The sequence below is a fragment of the Pristiophorus japonicus genome, chromosome 1 (assembly GCF_044704955.1).
Source record: "Pristiophorus japonicus isolate sPriJap1 chromosome 1, sPriJap1.hap1, whole genome shotgun sequence".
NCBI lineage: Eukaryota > Metazoa > Chordata > Chondrichthyes > Pristiophoridae > Pristiophorus > Pristiophorus japonicus.
In genome coordinates, this window is record NC_091977.1 from 326,491,081 (window position 1) to 326,512,993 (window position 21,913).

A 21,913-nucleotide genomic window follows, 5' to 3' on the forward strand; every position below is an offset into this window, starting at 1 on the left:
TCTCTCCATATCTCCCCCTCTCTCTCTCTCCATATCTCCCCCCTCTCTCTCCATCCATATCTCCCCCCTCTCTCTCCATATCTTCCTCCCCCCTCTATTTCTCTCCATATCTCCCCCCTCTCTCTCTCCATATCTCCCCCCTCTCTCTCCATCCATATCTCCCCCTCTCTCTCCATATCTCCCCCCCCCATATCTCCCCCCCACCTCTATTTCTCTCCATATCTCCCCCTCTCTCTCTCTCTCCATATCTCCCCCTCTCTCTCCATATCTTCCCCCCCCCTCTATTTCTCTCCATATCTCCCCCTCTCTCTCTCTCTCCATATCTCCCCCTCTCTCTCCATATCTTCCCCCCCCCTCTATTTCTCTCCATATCTCCCCCTCTCTCTCTCCATATCTCACCTCCCCCCCTTTCTCTCTCTCTCTCTCCACATCCCTCACTCTGAGTGGCGTCACTCTCCCGCTCGATCCCACCATGCGTTGCGTGCTCTCTCCTACCCAGCTTCGCTCGGCGGACAGGGCCGCGGGACCCCGCCCGGTCCCTCACCATGTCAGCGTGCCCCGCCGCACAGCCCGAGTCGGAAGGAAAGAGGCGGTGGAGAGGCCGCCCCCCCGGCAGCATGAACAAGCAGACGAGGAGCCCGCGCTCCAAGCCCACACCCTGTCTGCGCCAGCTCAGGAGTTCAAGTAAGGAGGCCGGCCTGGGAGGGCTGGGTGACCTGGCTTTGGCCTTGGGAGGAGTGGCAGTGAGCGGCTGGTGGCGGGTGGGCGCCAGTTTTCCACTCCGTTGTCCACAGTGGAAGCCTTGGAGACATCACATGGGGTTAGGCGGCGAGCCTTGGCTTCTTTAGGCAATCGTTAATCGAGGGAGTGTTTCACAAGACACTTTGGACAAGTGGTAAGTTAAGGTACAAGGAGACACAACTTTAAAATCAGAGCCAGGCCATTCAGGAAAGACGTTCGGAAACACTTCGTCACACAAAGGGTGGTTGAAGTGTTCTACTCTCTCCACTAAAGCAGTAGATGCAAGCTCAATTAGATCTGAGATTAATATCATTTTGCTAGACAAGGTTATAAAAGGATATGGAGCCAAGATGGATAAATGGAATTAGGTTACATATCAGTCATGATCTCACTGATTGCAGAACAGGCTGGGGGGGAGCTGAATGGTTAACTTCTCTGTTCCGATGTTCTTCCTAAGGTACCAAATCCAACACGCCCAACTATAACCTCAAGGCAATGGAAGAGTTGCTGCTTACCCCCAGTGTCCATTTCTCCCAAAGATGAATTCTCAGCAACCCATCTTAACCATTATTGTCACTCCCTTCTTTCTCCTGAAACGCATCTTGAGACACTGATCCAGTGCTTGGCTCTTTTCCGCAGCAGAATGATGGTGTCAACCCATGACCCTGTGTTGCTGCAGTGGTATGCGGAAATTGTGCTTCAGATCTGCTGGCATTTGTTTGATGATCTTCCATGAATATGCCAGTACAAATGATCTTATATTATATCTAGGCATCTACATTGAGATAGGATTTCTACAAAATAGTGACAGAGTTTTTCAGATATGTTGGCATCAATATTAACACCCCCTCCCCACGATGGGCAGGAGAGGGGTGGGGCTGGGGTTAAAATGTGAAATCATTGGGAGCAGATGGCTACTATTTCATGACTATTTCTGGGCCAGGAGGAGCAGGATTGCTTTCCCTACTCCCCCCCAACCTCCCGAGTAAGCCTCCAGCCCTGAGTTCCAGCCTCTCCCTCCGTCCCCTCAGCCCTCCCACCCGGCGGCCAGGCTGTCCATTTGTAGGAAAACTGGAGCTTGGCCTTAAAGGGGATAGTTAAGTGTTCACTGACATTTTTGTAAATTCATTAAATTGGGAAGAATATGGGAATCTAGTAATGGAGCTTCCAATTTTTAATATTTAAGAAAAAGGTCTAGTGATATGCATGAAACTACAGATGTTCATCGGCTGTGGAAAAGTCTTTGAAATGACAGAGATCTAATGGGTGATTTGCCCATTTCAATGGTCTTCTCTGGTAACTTATTCCATAGCTAGAACCCATTGGATGAACATTCTTCCCAACTTGCCTTCTTGCTCTCAGTTTCCTGCTTTTAGTTTGTGATACAGGAAAGGAGATGTTGAATTAGGAAAAAATATCATAAGAACATAAGAAATAGGAGCAGGAGTAGGCCATATGGGCTCCTCGAGCCTGCTCCACCATTTAATGTGATCTTGGCTGATCCGATCATGGACTCAGGTCCACTTTCCTGCCTGCTCCCCATAACCCCTTATTCCCTTATCGGTTAACTCTCTATTTCTGTATTAAATTTATTCAATGTCCCAGCTTCCACAGCTCTCTGATACAGCGAATTCCATCGATCCACAACCCTCTAAGAAAATAAGTTTCTCCTCATCTCAGTTTTAAATGGGTGGCCCCTTATTCTAAGATTATGCCCCCCTAGTTCTAGTCTCCCCCATCAGTGGAAACATTCTCTCTGCATCCACCTTGTAAAATCCCCTCATAATCTTACACGTTTCGATAAGATCACCTCTCAATCTTCTGAATTCCAATGAGTAGAGGCCCAACCTACTCAACCTTTCCTCATCAGTCAACCCTCTCATCTACGGAATCTTGGAGTTATTGTGGACAATTCTATGAATTGATCAGCAAGAAGCATGGCTGATGGGGCAAATAAGGTACAAGTTTGTATTAGCAAAGGGTTTGACTGCAAATCAAGAAAGAGTGTATTGCGGTGTAAGATGTTAGCCCGACCACATCAGGAGTATAAATGATTTGGAGCTGGGAGTGGAAGCAAAACTGCCTTTGTTCACTGGTGACATCAAATGTGGGGTAGGTTCAAATAATAGGAACAAGACAAACCAAATACAAAGGAATTTTGGCAAGGTGGAGAGGTTAGTATCAAGTGGGATCATCTTCCATTTGTTCACGTTAAAAGGAAATAAACAGTGGGGTTATAAATGCAAGTACAGTATAGTTCCAAGCTGCAGGATACAACACAGAACAACATTTTGGGAGTATTGTTGGACATCTCAGTATGATGTGTAGTCAGAAGGATAGAATGAGTTGGCACAAGGCATTCTAATAGCTATGCATGGAGTACCATGTTCAATTCTGGTTTCTGCACTGCACTGGAGCAAAGGTATATCGGCATTGGAGGTGGTACAGAAAAAGACATCCAAACTGATAACTAGTTTAAGAATGTGAGCTATGAGGAGAGGCTGAAGAGCCTGGAATTGTTTACTCTGGAGAAAAGACGACTTGGGAGATATTCAAGATTCTTGAGGGGATAGATAAATCAAACCTGGTTAATATGTTCAAGATTGTCGCAAACTCTAGAAGCAGAGGACACGGTTTCAAGGTTAGAAGGAAGGAAGGTCCACAATTAACATAGATTTAACTATTTTACATGGAGGGTGATGGATGTGTGGAATGGACTGAGCTGGGTGTGGTGGAAGAATTTAAATGAGAATTGGAGACACTTAAGGGGGAGGGCATATTGAGAGATATTGGTTTTTGGGACTAACTATAGCCCTTGCCGATCGTGTAGTTTCCTACAGTATCAAATGAATTTCCCCCCTGCCCCCCTAGCAACCCCCAATTTTGTTGTAACAAGCAGTGGTTCTTACTTGTACAGTTATGGAAAATGGTTTTATTAAACATTTTTTCTACCCCTTCCGCATGGTGGGTAGGCAACTTATTAAAATACCTTTCCCAGTGGTACAATGTAACATTTCATTATGTGGATACAAGAATGGTTGAGATTATGTCTTGTAGTTGAGATCTGTAACTCATTCTAGCTTTGCTTGGTCAGTTGAATGAATGCCTGAGGTGTATAGATACCTATTGCCATGATATGGGGCTTCAAATCAAACTACTGTACTGAAAACTACATAAGTCAAGTTTCTGCACACTCATTCACTGTAGGGACAATGCCTGCTTGCCCAAAACCCAAAATAACTTCGTCCCAAATTGGAAAGAGCCAGTGCTTAGGGATTTCCCAAGCCTACAGGTGTGCATAAGCATATTGCGGAAGTTCAAGGAGCTAAGTACCATGCAGTTTACCAGCACATGACACTGGTAAACATCCCACTAGTTCTTTCCATTATGACATTGGCTTGCAGGGTTACCTGGAGCCAAGCAGGGATATTTACATCCGCGAAGCCATTAGTCTACCCTCCCAGGTCTGGTCAATGAGTTAAGGTAGTTGGTCAATCATGAATAATGTTCTGGATGGTCACTGACCTCTTGACCTTGTTACATCCTTAATCCAGACATGGATGGAAGAGCAGAATACCAGAGGAGAGGTGAGAGTAGCTGCCTTAGCATCAAGACAGTGACTGACTGAGTATGGCACCAAGGAGCCCTAGCAAAACTGGGGTCAATGAGAAAACTCTTCAGTGGCTGGAGTTCCTCAGGGCAGCATCCTTGGCCCAACCAGCTTCAGCTGCTTCATCAATGACCTTCCTTCTGGCATAAGGGCAGGAGTGGGGCTGTTTTGCTGGTGAGATTCAGCTCCGCTGACAACTATAAAATTGAAGTTGTCTGTGCCGGCCTACAGCAGGACCTGGATAAGATCCACTTCTTGACAAGAGGCAGGTAACATTCATGCTACGTAAACGCCAGGCAATGATCTCTAAAAAGAGAAGAACCTAACCCTGATCTTCAATAGCACCACACTTTCTGAGTCCCCCACATCAACATCCTGGAGGTCACCATTGACCAGAAGCTTAATTAGACCAACCATATCGACACTAACTATGAGAGCAGGAAAGAACCTGGGTAATCTGCTACAGATATCTCCCATCCTGATCTCTCTCTGCCTCGCTACCATCTACAGCGCTCAAGTCAAAAGTGATGAAATACTCACTGCTTGCCTAATTGGGTGCAGCTGCAGCATCTCAAAGTCCAACACTGTCCAGGCCATACCAGGCTTGACTGGCACCCCTGCCACTGAACTCTATGTCCACCCCATACACCACTGGCTCACTGTGTTTCTACAGGATGCACTGCAATCAAGTTGCCCAGCCCCGTGACATCTACCATCAAGAAGGACAAGAGTAGCAATGTCATAGGAACACCATTATCTCCAAGCCACACACCAATTCCCTACCTAACACCCATCACCACAAGGACAGCAACAATTCAACAATTCCACCATCACCTTTTCAGGGCAGCTAGGGATGGGCAATAATTGTGGCATTGCCAACATCCAAGAGCAAATAGAAACTGTGCATCATTGGCCAACTGAGCAGCATGGATTTTTAGTCCTTGCTGGGCTGACAGCAGGTACCAGCAACCACTCGCCATAAAATGTGAGCACATTGCTAATAATCTCCTGACCGCAGTGTGGGTAGATAGCATATCCTATTGAATTCTTGTTCCACCAATTGGAGATGCAGCAACTACTTAGCTAGCAAGGTTGGGCCATATGCATAGAAAGCCAGATACCCCTAACATAAAGATCTGAGCCATGGATGTCGGATTGTGTTTACATACCCTTCCTTCAGGTGATTGGAACATGGGCAGATACAGCAAGAATGGCGAGATCGGGGCGAAGGAGCAGTGAGAGACCGGAGGGACGTGATCGGGGCCCAGGAGAGGTATGAGTTCGCGGCCAGGGGCCCAGGGACAGCACTGGCCAGCCCACACTGCGATATGTGTGCGCACCAGGTCTGTGCAGCAGAGCAGGTCTCCAGTCGTCCTGGTTAATCCTTGCCACTGGACCAAGACCTAGCTCTGTCAAGCCTGTGTGATGGCTGGTGTGCAAGGCAGGACCTGGAATATCAGGTCCTTCATTGGAACACCTGTGAACTTATCCTTTTTTGGCGTGGAAGCAAGTCATCCTCGTTTCGAGGGACTGCCCATGATGATGATGATGATGAATGTCTTCTGGTAATTATTGTCACCAGCCAATAACCCTGCAAGTTAATACTGTTATGTGGCAGTGTTTAACAGGTGACCCATGAGCCAACTCTGGCCCACAAGTGTTTTTTTGCATATTAAACAGAGCTGGGTTTAACTATAGTTAGTTTCATTGGGAGCAGAGCCCAGGTAGTCCTGGAGAAGGAGCACGCAGTGTCTGCCGTTATGCTTGAGGCTGTAGGGTGTAGTTGACACAGTGTAAATAATATTGTGATTCAATTGATTTAAGTTTCCTTTCTTAGCCATAATTTTGAGTGTTTATTGTTTGTGTCCCTTTAAAAGGGGGGCACTTTGGATATTTGAGTTGATTACAGTGGCGGGGTTGGCCTAATTGTCCAATAAGAAGCAGAGAAGGGAGAATGGGATGGACTGCTCAGCTGCTGCTTTACAGGTTTCTCAATTTAGAGGTTTGTCAATTTAGACCAATCAGGAAGCAGCTTCTTGCATCAATCAGCTCTCTAAGCTGGGAAATTTAAAAGGTGAGGCTCAATCGTTCCTGTTTTCAGTGTAGGAGGAGGAGATGAAGGGGGGGTGAGAATGGTATGGGGTGGGGCTTGACTTTTTTTTTGTTTATGGAGATGTTGTCTTTCCGCTGTGGCTGTCTGGCTTTCTATGTATATGGGTAGATTCCATTTTTGTGTTTGGATGGTAATGCTTTTTTGGATTTGGGCCTGACTATTTATATATTGTGAGTTTGAATTTACTGTGTATCAGGGCTCACATTTGTGCTGCATTATGTGGTCCATTCACTGGTTTTAACACAATATCAGGCTTCCAGCTCCAAATGGATAAGATTGTCCTAGCTGAATGAATGGTGGGAAGCTTACCAGTGCTCTGCCCTGGTATACTGCATGGTTTTAATATAATTAGACCCCAGTAATATTCCTATGCATGTGGAGATTGCCGAAGCATTGTTGCAAGAGGATTTGAGTATAAGAGTAAAGACGTCTTACTGCAATTTTATAGGGCCCTGGTGAGACTGCACCTGGAGTATTGTGTACAGTTTTGGTCTCCTTACCTAAGGAAGGATATACTTGCCATAGAGGGAGTGCAACGAAGGTTCACCAGACTGATTCCTGGGATGGGGGGGATTGTCTTATGAGGAGAGATTGAGTAGACTAGGCCTATATTCTCTAGAGTTGAAACCTACAAAATTCTCACAGGGCTTGACGGGTAGATACAGGGAGGGTGCTTGGTCTGGCTGGGGAGTCGAGAACCAGGGGGTCACCATCTCAGAGTAAGGGATCGGTCATTTAAGGACTGAGATGTGGAGACATTCACTCCGAGGATGGTGAATCTTTGGAATTCTCTACCCCATAGGGCTGTGGAGACTCTGTCATTGAGTATATTCAGGCCTGAGATCGATAGATTTTTGTATATTAAGGAAATCAAGGGAGATGGGGATAGTGCAGGACAGTGAAGTTGAGGTAGAAGATCAGCCATGATCTCATTGAACGGCAGAGCAGGCTCAGGGGCTGAATGGCCTACTCCTGCTCCTAATTCTTATGTTCTTGTGTTCTTTGCCTACCTCTGCTTAGTTTTATCTGGGTTTGGCTAAATGGGCTTCACCTTTACAAGGAAAGAGTGTGCATTGAATACCAGCGACAAGATAAATCTAGACCAGCGTGATTCAAAGACATGTAGGACTGCCTGCGATGTGGAGCCAATGCGATGTGCTGGTTGATCAAGTCCAGTGGTGTCACCAGCTAGTTAATCTAGGTCCTCCTGGAAAGGGTTTTGGGGAAGAGATGTGGATGCTGTGACTCTTGGCTGAGCAACAAATTGGTGACAATTTATTTTTTTTTGCCAAGAATCCACCTTGCACTTTCATCTTAGACACGCGCCATGGCTGAAAGAAACCCTTCCGTTGTAACCCAAATCCTACCTCTCTGGACAGATAAGTCATGTCGATGCATTGCCCAGTTCTACCCGTACCTCACCCTCACCATTGCTGAAATCTTTATCTTTGCTTTTCTCTATGTCCAAAGAGATTTCTCCAATGTCCTTATCAGTGGCTCAGTTGGTAGCACCCTCGACTGAGTCAGAAGGTTGTGGGTTCGAGCCCCATTCCACAGACTTGAGCACAAAAATCTAGGCTGACACTCGAGTGCAGCACTGTCAGAGGTACTATCTTTCAGCTGAGATGTTAAACCGAGGCCCCGCCTGCCCTCAGGGGGTCTTGGGCAAGGATTCCATAAAAGATTCCTGGCACTATTTCAAAGAAGAGCATCACTTAATAAAAACCGATTATCTTGCTGCTTGTGGGACTTTGCTGTGCACAAATCGGCTGTTGTGTTTCCTACATTACAACAGTGACTACACTTCAAAAGTATTTTATTTGTTGTAAAATGCTTTGGGACGTCCTGAGGTCATGAAAGATGCTATAGAAATGCAAGTCTTTGTTTCTTTCTTTGATAAACTCCCAACTAGTCTATAATGTATCCTGTCCTGCACAAGTGCGACATCCTGGTCCTTATGAGTTGCACAGGCTCTCCTGAGCCCCAAAACATTGCATTTAAAACTCTTGTACTCCTCTTACTATCCCTCCATGGCCTCGCTCCACCATAACTCTGCACTCTCCTTCAGCTTTATGTTTTGTTTTCACCCTTTGGTCTCCTAGCATGGCCTTTCTGTGCATGACTTTCTTCACTCCCATTAACTCTGTCTTCAGCTGCTGCAACCTTGCTCTCTGCAACTCACTTCTCTCTCCTTTAAAAACCCATCTCTCTGATCAACCATTAGGTCACCTTTCTTAACTCTCCCAGCAAGGCTTGGTGTCCCCTTCTGGAAAGGGACCTTTTTCTCTACTAAAGGTGCGATATGCGATCAAATTGTTTGCTGCACCAGTACAGTCATCACTGGCTTTAAATATTAATTCGCTGTTAATTCAGGATTTTGTGGTACTACTCAGCTTAAGGTCTCCAAAGGAAAAGTGCCTGCTCCCCGATTTGAAGCTTCGCTCAGGGGGGGATGATACAGTAAAGGTGGTACAAAAAGCAGCTGCTTATTTTAAAACATGTCCCATCAAAAGTAGTTATTTAAAAAATCTTCTTCGACAGTCCCCCGGAGTCGAGGATGACTTGCTTCCACACTAAAATGAGTTCTAAGATGACTGATGAGATCAATGCGGGACCTACAGTCTCTGTCACAGGTGGGGCAGGCGGTGCTTGATTTGTCGTACGTTCCTTCTGCTTTTTGTGCTTGGCTTCCGCGTGCTCCCGGCGAAGAAACTCGAAGTATTCGGTGCCTTCTCGGATGGTCCTCTTCCACTTTGAGAGGTCTTGGGCCAAGGATTCCCAAGATTCGGTGGGGTAATGCATTTTTCAAAGGACGCTTTCAGGGTGTCCTTGAAACATTTTCTTTGCCCTCCAGGGAAACGCTTGCCGTGACGTAGCTCGGAGTAGAGTGCTTGTTTCAGGAGTCTAGCATCGGGCAGCGGACAATGTGGCCTGCCCACCGGAGCTGGTCGAGCGTGGTCAATGCCTTGATGCTGGATATGTTGGCCTGAGAGAGAACGCTGACGTTGGTGCGCCTATCCTGCCAATGGATTTGCATGATTTTGTGGAGGCAACACTGGTGGTACTTCTCCAGTACTTTGAGGTGCCTACTGTACATAGTCCATATCTCTGAAGCATATTTTTTTATAATATGTGTAAATATTCTGTATGGTGAAACCAAATGCAGGCTGATCAAATTTTATAACAAGGCAAAAATAGGGAAACCTGTAAAGACTGAGTGTATGGCACAAATATCTGCAGAAGGATTTATATTATCTGTACAATTGGACAAATGTGTAGCAAGTGAGACTTAATACTGATAAATATCGAACATTATACATAGGCCAATTGTGGACACAAAATGGGAAGAGAAAATGCTGGAAATAATCAGGTCAGGCAGCATTTGCTGGAGATGCACAGATGCTGCATGACCTGATTATTTCCAGCATTTTGTCTCCTTATTTCAGATTTCCAGTATCCGCAGTATTTTGTTTTTGTATAGAATGAACGGGAAAGAGTAAGTGCACTGAGACTGAGAAAGGGGCCTATTCAGTTGTGGTGATCATGGCAAAAAACATTTTACTCACATTTAGAGTAAGGCAGCAAGCATGAAGAGGCTGAGCTATTAGGAATGATTCGGGAAGTTTAAACTTTGCAACCCGGAAAGAAAATGGTTAAAGGCTATCTCATTGAATTATCTAAAATATTAAATGGGATAAATTATTTAAATTCAAATTAATACATCCAAACAATACTTCTGAGAAAGTAGAACTGCCAGGCACAAATAAAATTGGTGAACATTAAATTTAAACTAGCTGTCGGGAAAAGATTATTTGCTCGGTGCTGACAGCAGAGTTAATGTATGGAGGAGTGAGCATTAATGGACTGAGGGTCTCCCCCTGTACCTGAATTTTCTCATGTTCTTAATGTTATGCCTTGAATAAAGAGTCAGACCAGATACTGCAAGCTCAAAGTAAGGTGTGACTGTAGTCCTTTATTACAGATCTCAGAGTGCCTCTCCAGCCTGTGAGGCCTCCTTATATACAGGTGCTCCCAAGGGATTGTGGGATCCTTTGGGACTCCAGGGAATAAGCCCTCTGGTAGTTAGACATGGTATTTACAAGTTTGCATACATAACACTTAAGTTCAAATATGTTCTTCTTCCTCTCTTAATTGCTAGCAATCGAACAAAGAATGAAGATCGATCAAAAGAATTCCACTGAAAGAGGTTCTCCAGACTCCAGTGATGCTGTGATAGATCGCAGCATTGGAGAGCCCAATGTGGATTCTACAAGGCATTTAATCAGAAGATCCGTTCAACAGACGTATTTTAAAAGAGGAACTGAGGTAAAGGATTTTCACTCTGGAAGACTACTTGTAAATATTATTAGAAACCTTACTTGTAAATATGACAGAGATGTTTCCACTTGTGGGGGAGACCAAAACTAGGGGTCATAAATGTCAGATAGTCACTAATAAATCCAGTAGGAAATTCAAGAGAGATTTATTTACCTAAAAAATGGTGAGAATGTGGAACTAACTACTACAAGGAGTGGTTGAGGTGATAGATGCATTTAAGGGGAAGCCAGATAAACACACGAGGGAGAAAGGAATAGACGGCAATGATAATGGGGTGAGATGAAGTAGGTTGGGCGGAGGCTTGTGCGGAGCATAAACATCGACATAATCCAGTTGGGCCAAATGACCTGTTTCTCTGGTAAATTTTATGTAATGTGTAATTCTATGTAAAAGTTAAAGAATATGATGCTTTTGTAAAGACAACAGTAGCCGAATGGATGGTGCAGCAGGTAAGGATGATGACTTCAATCCAGATTGATGGATGGAAAGATCCTTGGAGCTTTTGCAACCATCAATGTCTCAGCCTAAACCGCAGCACTGAAAATGAATGTTGCTCAGACCACAGGAGTGGATGGCATGGGAAATAAGTGTTTCAATACAGCAAAAATAAGAGATTGAGATTATTAGAAAAGTGTAGAGGGAAATATTTATTGCTCATAAATCAGATTCTGCTCATACTTATCTGGGCATGTGTAATGTATGCAAATAGCTATCCACGACAACATCCATCTGGTCCACCATTGCCAGAGTGCAAGTCTGTCAGTCGCCGTCCTTTCCCTGGATCTGGAGAAGGCGTTCTCCAGGGTAGAGCACGAATATCTCTTCGGGACTCCGTGCACTTTCAGGTTCGGGGTGCATTTCGTCTCCCATATCTGACTTTTGTAGACCGCCGCGGAGTGTCTGATTAAGGTTAACGGGTGTTTGAAGGCGCTCCTTCGCTTTGGGAGAGGGGTGCCTCAGGGATGCCCCATATATGGCCAGTTGTATGCCGTCTGCGTGGAGCTTTTCCTGTGCCTCTTGCGGAAGAGGTTGACCGGACTGGCTCTGCAAGGGGCGGGCTTGGAGGTCGTCCTCTCGGCTTATGCCAGTGACGTGCATCTCATGACTTGCGGAGGATGCACGAGTGCCAGCAGGTTTACTCGGCTGCGTCCTCTGCCAGGATCAACTGGGAGAAATGTTCCAGACTCCTGGTGGGTCAGTGGTGAGTGGACTCCCTGCGGGAGGAGTTCAGGCCTTTTGCCTGGAGCAACACCTATCTCCTCTTCCTGGGGGTCTACCTTAGCCCTTCCGAGGAAGCTTGGCCTGCGAACTGGCAAGAGCTGCAGGCCAAAGTCACCGCTCGCCGAGGGCGCTGGACAGGACTGCTCCGAGTGCTGTCCTACAGGGGTCGAGCGCTAGTTATAAATCAACTGGTGGCCGCTATGCTGTGGTACCGGTTGGTCACTTTGATCCCTCCCCCTGTATTTGTCACCAAGATACAGAAGAAGCTCGTCGACTACTTCTGGAACGACAGGAAGCACTGGGTCTCTGCCGCGGTTCTGAGTCTCTCGCGTAGGGAAGGTGGTCAGGCGTTGGTGTGCGTGTGAACCCAGGCTGCCACTTTCCACCTTCAGACCCTGCAGAGATACCTGTACGTCGAGCATCCTCCCAGATGGTGTGTGCTGGCGATGTATTTCTCCTGCCAGCAGTACGGCCTCAATTATGACACTCGGCTCCTGTTTGTAAACCTGAGGGGCGTCCGGGCCTCCATGCGGGGGCTGCCTGCCTTTTACCAGGAACTCATCAGGGTCTGGAACAAGGTTGCCTGCAAGCGTAGTTCTCCCCCATCTGGAGTAGCGGCTGTCCTTTGGGAGCCGCTGCTCAGGAATCCGTACTTCCACGACCTCAGTTTTAGGTGGCAGGCAGAGGAGAGGGCTGTGTTTGGCAAGGTGACCAGAGTCAGGGACTTACCTGATGGTGGAGGAGCAGGTTGGATGGCGCCAGAGGAGCTGGCACAGCATCTGTCCTGGGCTGACCGGCTCGTGGCCAAAGCCATCGAATCTCTCAAAATGGCACTCGCCGTGTCGAGGAAGCTCAAACACATGGGGCGATCTTGTCCGAACTGACCCCCGCCCGGATGGAATTCCTCATCGGCGCCAAGTCCAGAAACCCACCTCTTGAGCCACCTCCGGGAAATCTATTCTGTGCCGTTCAGTTCTGCAAGGAGGGGTTTCCTGTACGGGCTGCTCTTGCACACCCTCCATTTTGCCATCCTCGCCTGCTGTATATGCGCCATGGCGCACAATCTTACCATCTAGAGGAGGCGGGTGTCCCCAATAGAGGGCTCCCTGTGGGAGTCCTCCCTTTATCTATTGAGGACTTGACCTGGAGAGTGTTGCAATTATTAAAAATAAGTTTTTAAGTTGGTTCCCAGGCCGCCTGCAATTTCTGGGGTCTGAAGGAGTCCATGTTCCATGTGTGTGAGGTTCCAGCCCCTCTTCCATTATTTGAAGGGGCTTCTCCTCAATTTCTGGCTGCACTTCCCACGCTCCTGATCTTTGGGCACCCGGTGCGGAGGAGAGCAGGCAGGCCGGAAGGCCTCATCGTGGGACTGATCCTGGGCCTGGCCAAGGTGGCCATCAATAGATCCAGGCAGCGGGGTCGTTCAGCCCGATTGCCTGCCTATCTTCCGTGGCTATGTTTGCGCCAGGGTGTCCCTGGAGATGGAGCACGTGGTGTCTACCGGTACGCTCGCAGTTTGCCGCGAGAGGTAGCACCGGAGGGACTGGAGTGCATCATTACAGCAGGGGACAGAATTTTAATTTGATTTGGCAAGGTCCCCTTTAATGTTAATTTGTGGGTTTTGGTGCCCTTGCAAAAGAGGACACTTGGTTTAATGTTATAATTAAAATAGTTGTCGAGCTGTTGAATTTGATTTGTTTGGTTTTCTCGTTGTTGTGCCCCTTTAACAAGGGGTGGCACTTCGTTAATATTATATGGTAATGTATAGTGTGATTGTCAAACTTTTGTTAATAAACCAGCTAGTTCTTGATAGCAAAGTGTTGCTTTGAATTCTTAAGCAAAGAACCCATGAATCAAATACATTATAGCGTGCTTGGTGCTGATAATGGGTGGCAGAGTTTTGTTATCCAGCACAAGCATTTCTTGCCTTAAATGCAAACTTGATCCAAAAAATAAAACTAAGTTATAGCATGAAATATCAAGCATTCGGTCGTGATATTATGTTACAATTGTATTTTTCAGGAAAGCAAGATTGTTCCTGTGCATCTCCTGTGTGACTATATAATTCCTAAAGAGCTCCAACAACCCTCAGTATGTGACCTTTTCAGTCAGTGTAATGACACGTGCAGTAAGTCAGTAAAAGGTCCCAAAACCAAAAGGTGCCAAGCGAGAAAGCGGGCAAAGGACCACGGCTGCGAGGATTGTAAAGTGGCCGATGTGATTAAAAACAATTGGAGCACAGAGCTCATAGCAACAATTAAACCTCTCCAGGTTCACCTAAAGAGAAATGATTGTAGCAAGATAGAATTATCGAAATGTATTCAGCAAAATCATAGCAAGAGTAAATCAGCGGGTATGGAGGTTGCAACAGAAGGTGCATTATCCGGGAACAACACTAAAATACTGCTGGAAACAGGGCCATCAGAGCTGTCGAGAGTAATTCAGAAACGGATACAGCGTCTTAAAGCTCTTGATAAAGCACATTTAGAAACTGATAATATATTTGTTGATGCTGAAAAAGCTCGAGCATCCAATGTTCCTGAAGCTTGTTCTGAAAAAGGACTTGAATCAGGACCTTTAGAATTATCCTGGCATCCCAAAGGTTTGGTTTGGCAACGTACGTGCCAAGATACCACAGCTTGCAGCAAAGCGGATTCCACAGATGTAATAGGAGACTGTTTAGAAGTGGAAATAACAGCATTACCTGATGTTGGAGGACTAGCATTAACTGCTGGTTTTGAGCCTGTTGGCGTCATTGTAACTGATGAGGCGAAAGGACTTTCTGAAAGCTGTAAAAGAAAAGCAAGCGAGCGTGTGCACTCTGAGGCCTCTGTTGCTCAATTTGGTTGTGCAAGAACGACACCAGTCACTCTGGATACTTGTGCTCGAACTAGACCATTCAAGAGAATCAAACCGTGCCCAAAGTTTTGGTTTGGTTCAGAATGGTATTGGAAACAAGAAAAAACAGATGAACTGTGCAGTGATGCACCAGTACTTGAGCCAAAATCACGAACGTTGCCTCGTCAAGGTTTACTTCACAAAACTGCCAGCAATTTTGCTGGCAATCAAGGAAATTTGGAATCAGTTGCGAGTACTGTTTATTTGTTGGACATGTTGTCCTTGGAAGTACCTGAATTAAAGGCAGTTAACAAAGATAATCTGAGAAACAAATCACTATTGGAAAATAATTGCAGTTATACATCTTTTGCAAGTGACAAGGTAGCTAAGGTACAGCCATTAATACACTTCTCTAAGTACTCCAGTGTTGTAGTAGAATATGGTAGACAGTTAAAAGATGCATATGATAAAACATCCCTATCAGTCAATGTACGACATAGCTCCAAAATGGCAAATGGTGTCTGTGGTCAAGGAAAAAAATGTCTAATCAGGAAAAGTGAATTGAATTTTCGAAGTTCAGCTGCTCATTGCACGAAAAGCCTAATGTCAACAAAATTACCGGCATTCCACATTCCTTTGTGCAATGATATAGAAGGAAAAGCAGCCGTAGACTACCAAGGACACAAGACAGTTCAGGATAAATTTACTCCAAGGAAAGGGTGCACAAAGGAAATAAATGATATGCATCCAGCGGTGATCCCCGTTCATCAGAATGAATCTTTAGAGTTGAGATGTGACCGATTGGATGGACAGTGCTGTTTTGAACCGAGTGAACAGACTAGGAGTAAGGGATTTGTTGAGAGTTACCCTGTCTTAGGTTTAGAAAAAAATATAGAGAATCAATCAAAGGTAGTAGAAGTCAACAGTAATTCATTATTTGTATCCCTGTGGCCGGATGGTAATTGCAGCCTTGAAAAGCCATTGAATTCTCTGTGGAAGAGAAGTGCTGAAAATACCCCTTTATTAGAAAACCAGCAAGTGCTTCCATCTCCAAAGGAGCCTTTTATTGCAACATATACAACTGCAGACAGTGAAGTCGGAGAGATACTGGACAGGAGCTCTGAAATGAAAAGGACTGTACAGGGGGTGCCTGACATCATAAGGGCCTACGAAGAAGATGCCCTTGTGCTCGATGTGATTCAAGATGACCCAGAGCTATTTGGCAGCCCCAGTAATACTGATGAGATGGTGCAGACTGCTGGGCAATTGGTGGGTTTGCAAGAAGCTGGTTGTAGGAAAATGGAATTAAAATCTGTAGACGATTACCTTGGAAGTGAACTGAACAGCAATTGGCAGAAGGATTCAAATGAAAGGACCTCCAGGTGTGTGCACGGTTTCCATTCACATTTTTAATTGGTTATTTGATAAAGCTGTACTTTAAGTTGGAGAAGAACAGTAATGGGGATAATGTTGGAACCAATTATTAAAGATGAAATAGCAGCACATTTGGAAAGCAGTGACAGGATCGGTCCAAGTCAGCATGGATTTATGAATGGGAAATCATGCTTGACAAATCTTCTGGAATTTTTTGAGGATGTAACTAGTAGAGTGGACAAGGGAGAACCAGTGGATGTGGTGTATTTGGACTTTCAAAAGGCTTTTGACAAGGTTCCACACAAGAGATTGGTGTGCAAAATTAAAGCACATGGTATTGGGGGTAATGTACTGACGTGGATAGAGAACTGGTTGGCAGGCAGGAAGCAGAGAGTCGGGATAAACGGGTCCTTTTCAGAATGGCAGGCAGTGACTAGTGGAGTGCCGCAGGGCTTGGTGCTGGGACCCCAGCTATTTACAATATACATTATGGATTTGGATGAGGGAATTGAGTGTAATTACTTCAAGTTTGCAGATGACACTAAACTGGGTGGCGGTCGGTGTGAGTTGTGAGGAGGACGCTAAGAGGCTGCAGGGTGACTTGGACAGGTTAGGTGAGTGGGCAAATACATGACAGATGCAATATAATGTGGATAAGTGTGAGGTTATCCACTTTGGTGGCAAAAACACAAAGGCAGAATATTATCTGAATGACGGCAGATTAGGAAAAGGGGGAGGTGCAACGAGACCTGGGTGTCATGGTAAATCAGTCATTGAAAGTTGGCATGCAGGTTCAGTAGGCGGTGAAGAAGGCAAATGGTGTGTTGGCCTTCATAGCTAGGGGATTTGAGTATTGGAGCAGGGAGATCTTACTGCAGTTGTACAGGGTCTTGGTGAGGCCTCACCTGGAATATTGTGTTCAGTTTTGGTCTTCGAATCTGAGGAAGGACATTCCTGCTATTGAGGGAGTGCAGCGAAGGTTCACCAGACTGATTCCTGGGATGGGAGGACTGACATATGAGGAGAGACTGGATCGACTGGGCCTTTATTCACTGGAGTTTAGAAGGATGAAGGGTGATCTCATAGAAACATATAAAATTCTGACAGGACTGGACAGGTTAGATGCAGGAAGAATGTTCCCGATGTTGGGGAAGTCCAGAACCAGGGGACACAGTCTAAGTATAAGAGATAAGCCATTTAGGACTGAGATGAGGAGAAACTTCTTCACTCAGAGAGTTGTTAACCTGTGGAATTCCCTACCGCATAGAGTTGTTGATGCCAGTTCATTGGATATATTCAAGAGGGAGTTAGATATGGCCCTTATGGCTAAAGGGATCAAGGGGTATGGAGGGAAAGCAGGAAAGGGATACTGAGGTGAATGATCAGCCATGATCTTATTGAATGGTGGTGCAGGCTCGAAGGGCCGAATGGACTACTCCTGCACCTATTTTCTATATTTCTATGTTAGCAGAGTTTACAGAATATGCCCAAGTCGTTATTGCTAAAGCTATGCAAATATTTTTTTTAAATCATTTGAGTATATGGCATTACAGAAAGGAAAGAGTTGGAAAAATGAATTAAATTGCAGTAACACATCATGCAGTCACATGTCTAATTAGTTAGTAACCAATTTCCACCTTATTTATACACTGATCAGAGATGAAATTACTCTTAGTGTACATTGCAGGATGCATTAAATGAGTTAATTTCAGAGTATCAAGCAGCAAGTAAATGAAGTTGAGGTACAGAATAGCTATGATCTAATTGAATGGCAGAACCGGCTCAAGGAGCTGAATGGCCTTCACTTGTTCCTAATACACAAAATGTTAACTGATTTCCAGTGACATTTCTTATGAGTAGTCTTGAATCTGGATTGCAGCTATGATGTTGAACATGGCATCATGTTGAATCAGGGGATGGTGCACAGTGAGGGAGCCAAGGCAGCAGAGCACAGCAGGGCCATTGCCATGGTGTGGAGCAGAGTGAGGAGAGGCAGGGGTTTCAAAATGAAGACCAGTGTGCATCCAGAGTGATCTGTTTAATAATGCTGGTAATGTGGGGAACTGTGAGGGCAAGTGTTCTGAGATCAAGCAGGTTTCTTGGATCTGTTTTCCATTTAGTAAGCAATCGGGATGTGTCCAGTTTTTTCTTCGATAGCAAGATTGCTCATTGGTAGAGTAAGCCACAACTTTTATGTTCTCAAGATGTAGGTGGCTGGGGCATTTTATTGTCTATCCTAGTTGCTTAAAGAATCATAGAAACTTATAGCCATATGGCCTGTCATGCCTATGCTGGCATTTTGAAAGTGCAATTGTGCTTAGACCCACACCCACCTTTTGTCCGTAATCCTGTAAGAACATAAGAACATAAGAACATAAGAACATAAGAACATAAGAACATAAGAACATGGAGCACGAGTAGGCCATTTGGCCCCTCGAGCCTGCTCTGCCATTCAATAAAATCATGGCTGATCTGTTCATGGACTCAGCTCCACTTCCCCGCCCGCTCCCCATAACCCTTTACTCCCTTATCGTAAGCTCCTCTTCCTCAAGTACCTGTCAAACTTCCTTTTAAAATTATTTATGGAATCAGCTTCCACCACTTTTTTAGGTAGATCGTTCCAGATCCCAACAACTGAGTGAAAATTATTTTCCTCTTGTCCAGATCTTTTGTCAATGATTTTAAATCTATGATCTCTGGTTATTGACCCACTCACCAGAGGGAATAGTTTTTCTCCATCTACTCTTATCAAAACCTCTAGTTATATTGAAAACCTCAATTCGGTCACATTTTAACCTTCTCTGTTCCAAGGAGAACAGTCCTAACTTTTCCAACCCCTCACTGCTGAATTTCTTCATCCTGGTAAACCTCCTCTGTACCCTTTCTAAGGCCTTTATATCTTTCCTGAAGTGTGGTGCCCAGAATTGTCCACAATACTCCAGCTGAGGCCTAACCAGTGATTATAAAGTGCTCGAAGGTGGTAGATGACCTTTATTCTTGAACAGGCAATTGTTTGTATAACAAAGGCCTCTCCAGAGGGCATAAGAGTCAACTATGTAGTGAACTAGTCATATGGAAAGGATGGCAGGCTCCCTTTTCTAAAGGAGATTTGGGAACCAGTTCAGTTTTCATGGCTGCCTTTCACGGTCATAGTTTTGATATTTACTAAATTTTATTCAATTCAGTTTCACATGGTGGGACTTGAACTCACAACCACTGGGCTGCTTATGCCAGTGCCATAACTACTGCGTTACTATACCTATTCGCATCCCATGGTCCTTATTTCTTTATTGGACTAGAAAAGTAGCATCCATGAGCTGCATTTTGGGAGTTGTCTAGCTGACTGATGTGCCCATTGACAGTACATTCTGAGAATTGCAGTTCAGTAGTGTGACAAAACGAGTGCAATTGTTTTTTGGTTAAAGTACTAGAGTAATAAAGATTGTAAATTTAATTCCCACCATGGCAAGTTGTAAAATTGAATTTGATACATATGGTCATTTTTGGGCTGCCATCGGAAAAAATGACCATAAGAGCTGTTGGATTGTCATAAAAGCCCAACTGGTTATGGTTGTGATGCATATATCCACTCCTTCCTCCCTGCTCCTGGCTCCAAAAGGTTAGAAACCCCTGACTTACTATATTTAAAAAAAAATGTCTTTTTTTTTCAACTGTTCATGTTTTTTGATAAATGTTGTGGAAGGATGGACTGAAGCTGTTAGATTTTGAATCTGCTTTAGATATTTGCTTGGGTTCAGCAATGCTGATCACTCCTGTAAGCATTCCAAGATTGTTTATTGAGAAGGGATAAAGTCAGTAAGTATTTAAGTTGGGTTTCCCCCCCCCCCCACCCCCAAGTGATTCACATCTAATATTGCAATGAATTATTGGGTTACTATTAGTTGGTTGTTTTCCATTTCTATACTCTTTGAGACTTGTTAGAACGAATTCACGTGTGGTATAAGTGGAAATGCAGCCTAATGGTTAGAAAGCTCGTTGGCAGACAGGAATTAAATAATTGGGGTTAATTGGTGGTGTGCATATTAGGGAGGGGTTGGAAGTGGAATACCCCAGAAGTCAGTGCTGGGTCTGTTTTCAGAGGGAATAACAAGGAATGGGAATATAAAGATGCTGAAGAGTGTGGAGGGACGAGGAGACCTAGGTAGGGGTGCAAATACATAATTCCTTGAAAGTGTGAATGGGAGTGAATAAAACTGTAAAATGGCCAGGAGCATTTTTGGTTTTATAAATAGGGTTGTTTTATAGAAGAATAAAGCAATTATGATAACTTTGCATAAAGTAGTGGTTAAACTACACTACATTTTTGGGTCCCCTATACAGAAGTTATATTGAAGCCACAGAGTGTGCAGCATAGATTCAACTAGATGCTACCAGGAATATTGAATTGTAGTTATAAGTGACATTTGAGATTCTGGATCAAAAAGATACAGAAGAAATTTGAGAGGTATTTGAAATTAGGAAATATATTGAGGATGAAAAATGGTGAGTCAGTTGTGATGGGTTGAGTCACCATGTCAAAGTTGTCACTGTTGGGTTAGGAAATAATTCTTTATACAGGGAATAGCTAGAACATTAAAAACTGTGCTGTAAACTTAGATCCCAAGATCAGTCACACCAAACCCCATTTTGGCTCTGAATTCATCTTTCAGCTAGATTCAAATCACTTGGAAATACAAACAACCACAATTTGACTCTTCACTGAGAAAGAGAGGAAATTATTTTTGTGGCTTAGAGGTAACTCACTTTTTTTTTTACAACTTGGAAGCTTTGCACACTATGAATTTTTGAGTCTTTATGGATTTTGGGGTTGGGGGCATAATTTGCAGATGATACCAAGATCTGTGCAAGTGTTAGAACTGTAGATGATGCTCGTCTGATTCAGGCAGATCTTAATGTGTTTGGAGATTGAGCTCAAGACTGGAAAATTATGTATAACTTAGATAAGTGTAGTGTTATGCATGTGGCCAGGGCAAATGCTCAACATTCATACACCCTCCAGGGGAAGGCATTAATGATGTTAGAGATGGAAAGAGATTTGGGCATTCTCGTGCATACATCCTTGAAGGTACATGAGCAATGCCGTGCAGTGATAGCTAGAGCAAATGGGGTGTTGGGGTGTATACATAGGACAATTGAATATAATACGAGGCGTACTGTTTTGTCTTTAGTCAGGCCGCATTTAGAATACTGTGTCCAGTTTTGGTGGTCTCATGATAATGAGGCTTTGGAAAGGGTGCAGAAGAGGGTCACTTGATTAATTCCAAGTCTAAAGCATCTTCGTTATCAAGATAGGCTAAAAGAGTTGGGACTCTATACCTTAGAGCAGTGTACTTGGAGGGGAGGGAGGATCTGATTGCGGTTTATAAGATAATGAAAGGAAGAGACAGTGTTCCAGCTGACAGTTTATTTCAATTAAATAGATTAGGCAGGACCAGAGGTCACAAATTAAGTTGTATAGGGCTAGGTCTAGGTTAGATGTCAGGAGGTGGTTCTTTTCCCAGAGAATAGCAGACCTCTGGAACAAGCTGCCGTTTTGTGTGGTGGATGCAGACTCGCTGAATTCCTTCAAACGAAAGCTGGATTTGGTTCTGGCTGCGGCAGAGATCACCTCTTACAGAAGGTAGGTACTGCAGGGAATTCAAGGCAAGAGTGATCGC

The 21,913-nt window shown here is 44.7% G+C and overlaps 1 protein-coding gene across 4 annotated transcripts in view; it reads left to right on the top strand.

Annotated features, from left to right (window-relative positions):
- The first annotated feature begins 488 nt into the window (after nt 1-488).
- topaz1 (testis and ovary specific TOPAZ 1) overlaps nt 489-21,913 on the top strand; it is a 116,567-nt gene continuing 95,142 nt past the window's right edge. For 3 of the 4 annotated variants that reach the window (XM_070888959.1, XM_070888969.1, XM_070888971.1), the window contains exons 1-3: nt 489-684; nt 10,624-10,790; nt 14,046-16,243. In XM_070888959.1, coding sequence (XP_070745060.1) covers nt 546-684; nt 10,624-10,790; nt 14,046-16,243 — 2,504 coding nt within the window. In that variant the 5' untranslated portion in view covers nt 489-545. The other variant, XM_070888965.1, reaches the window with a different exon arrangement.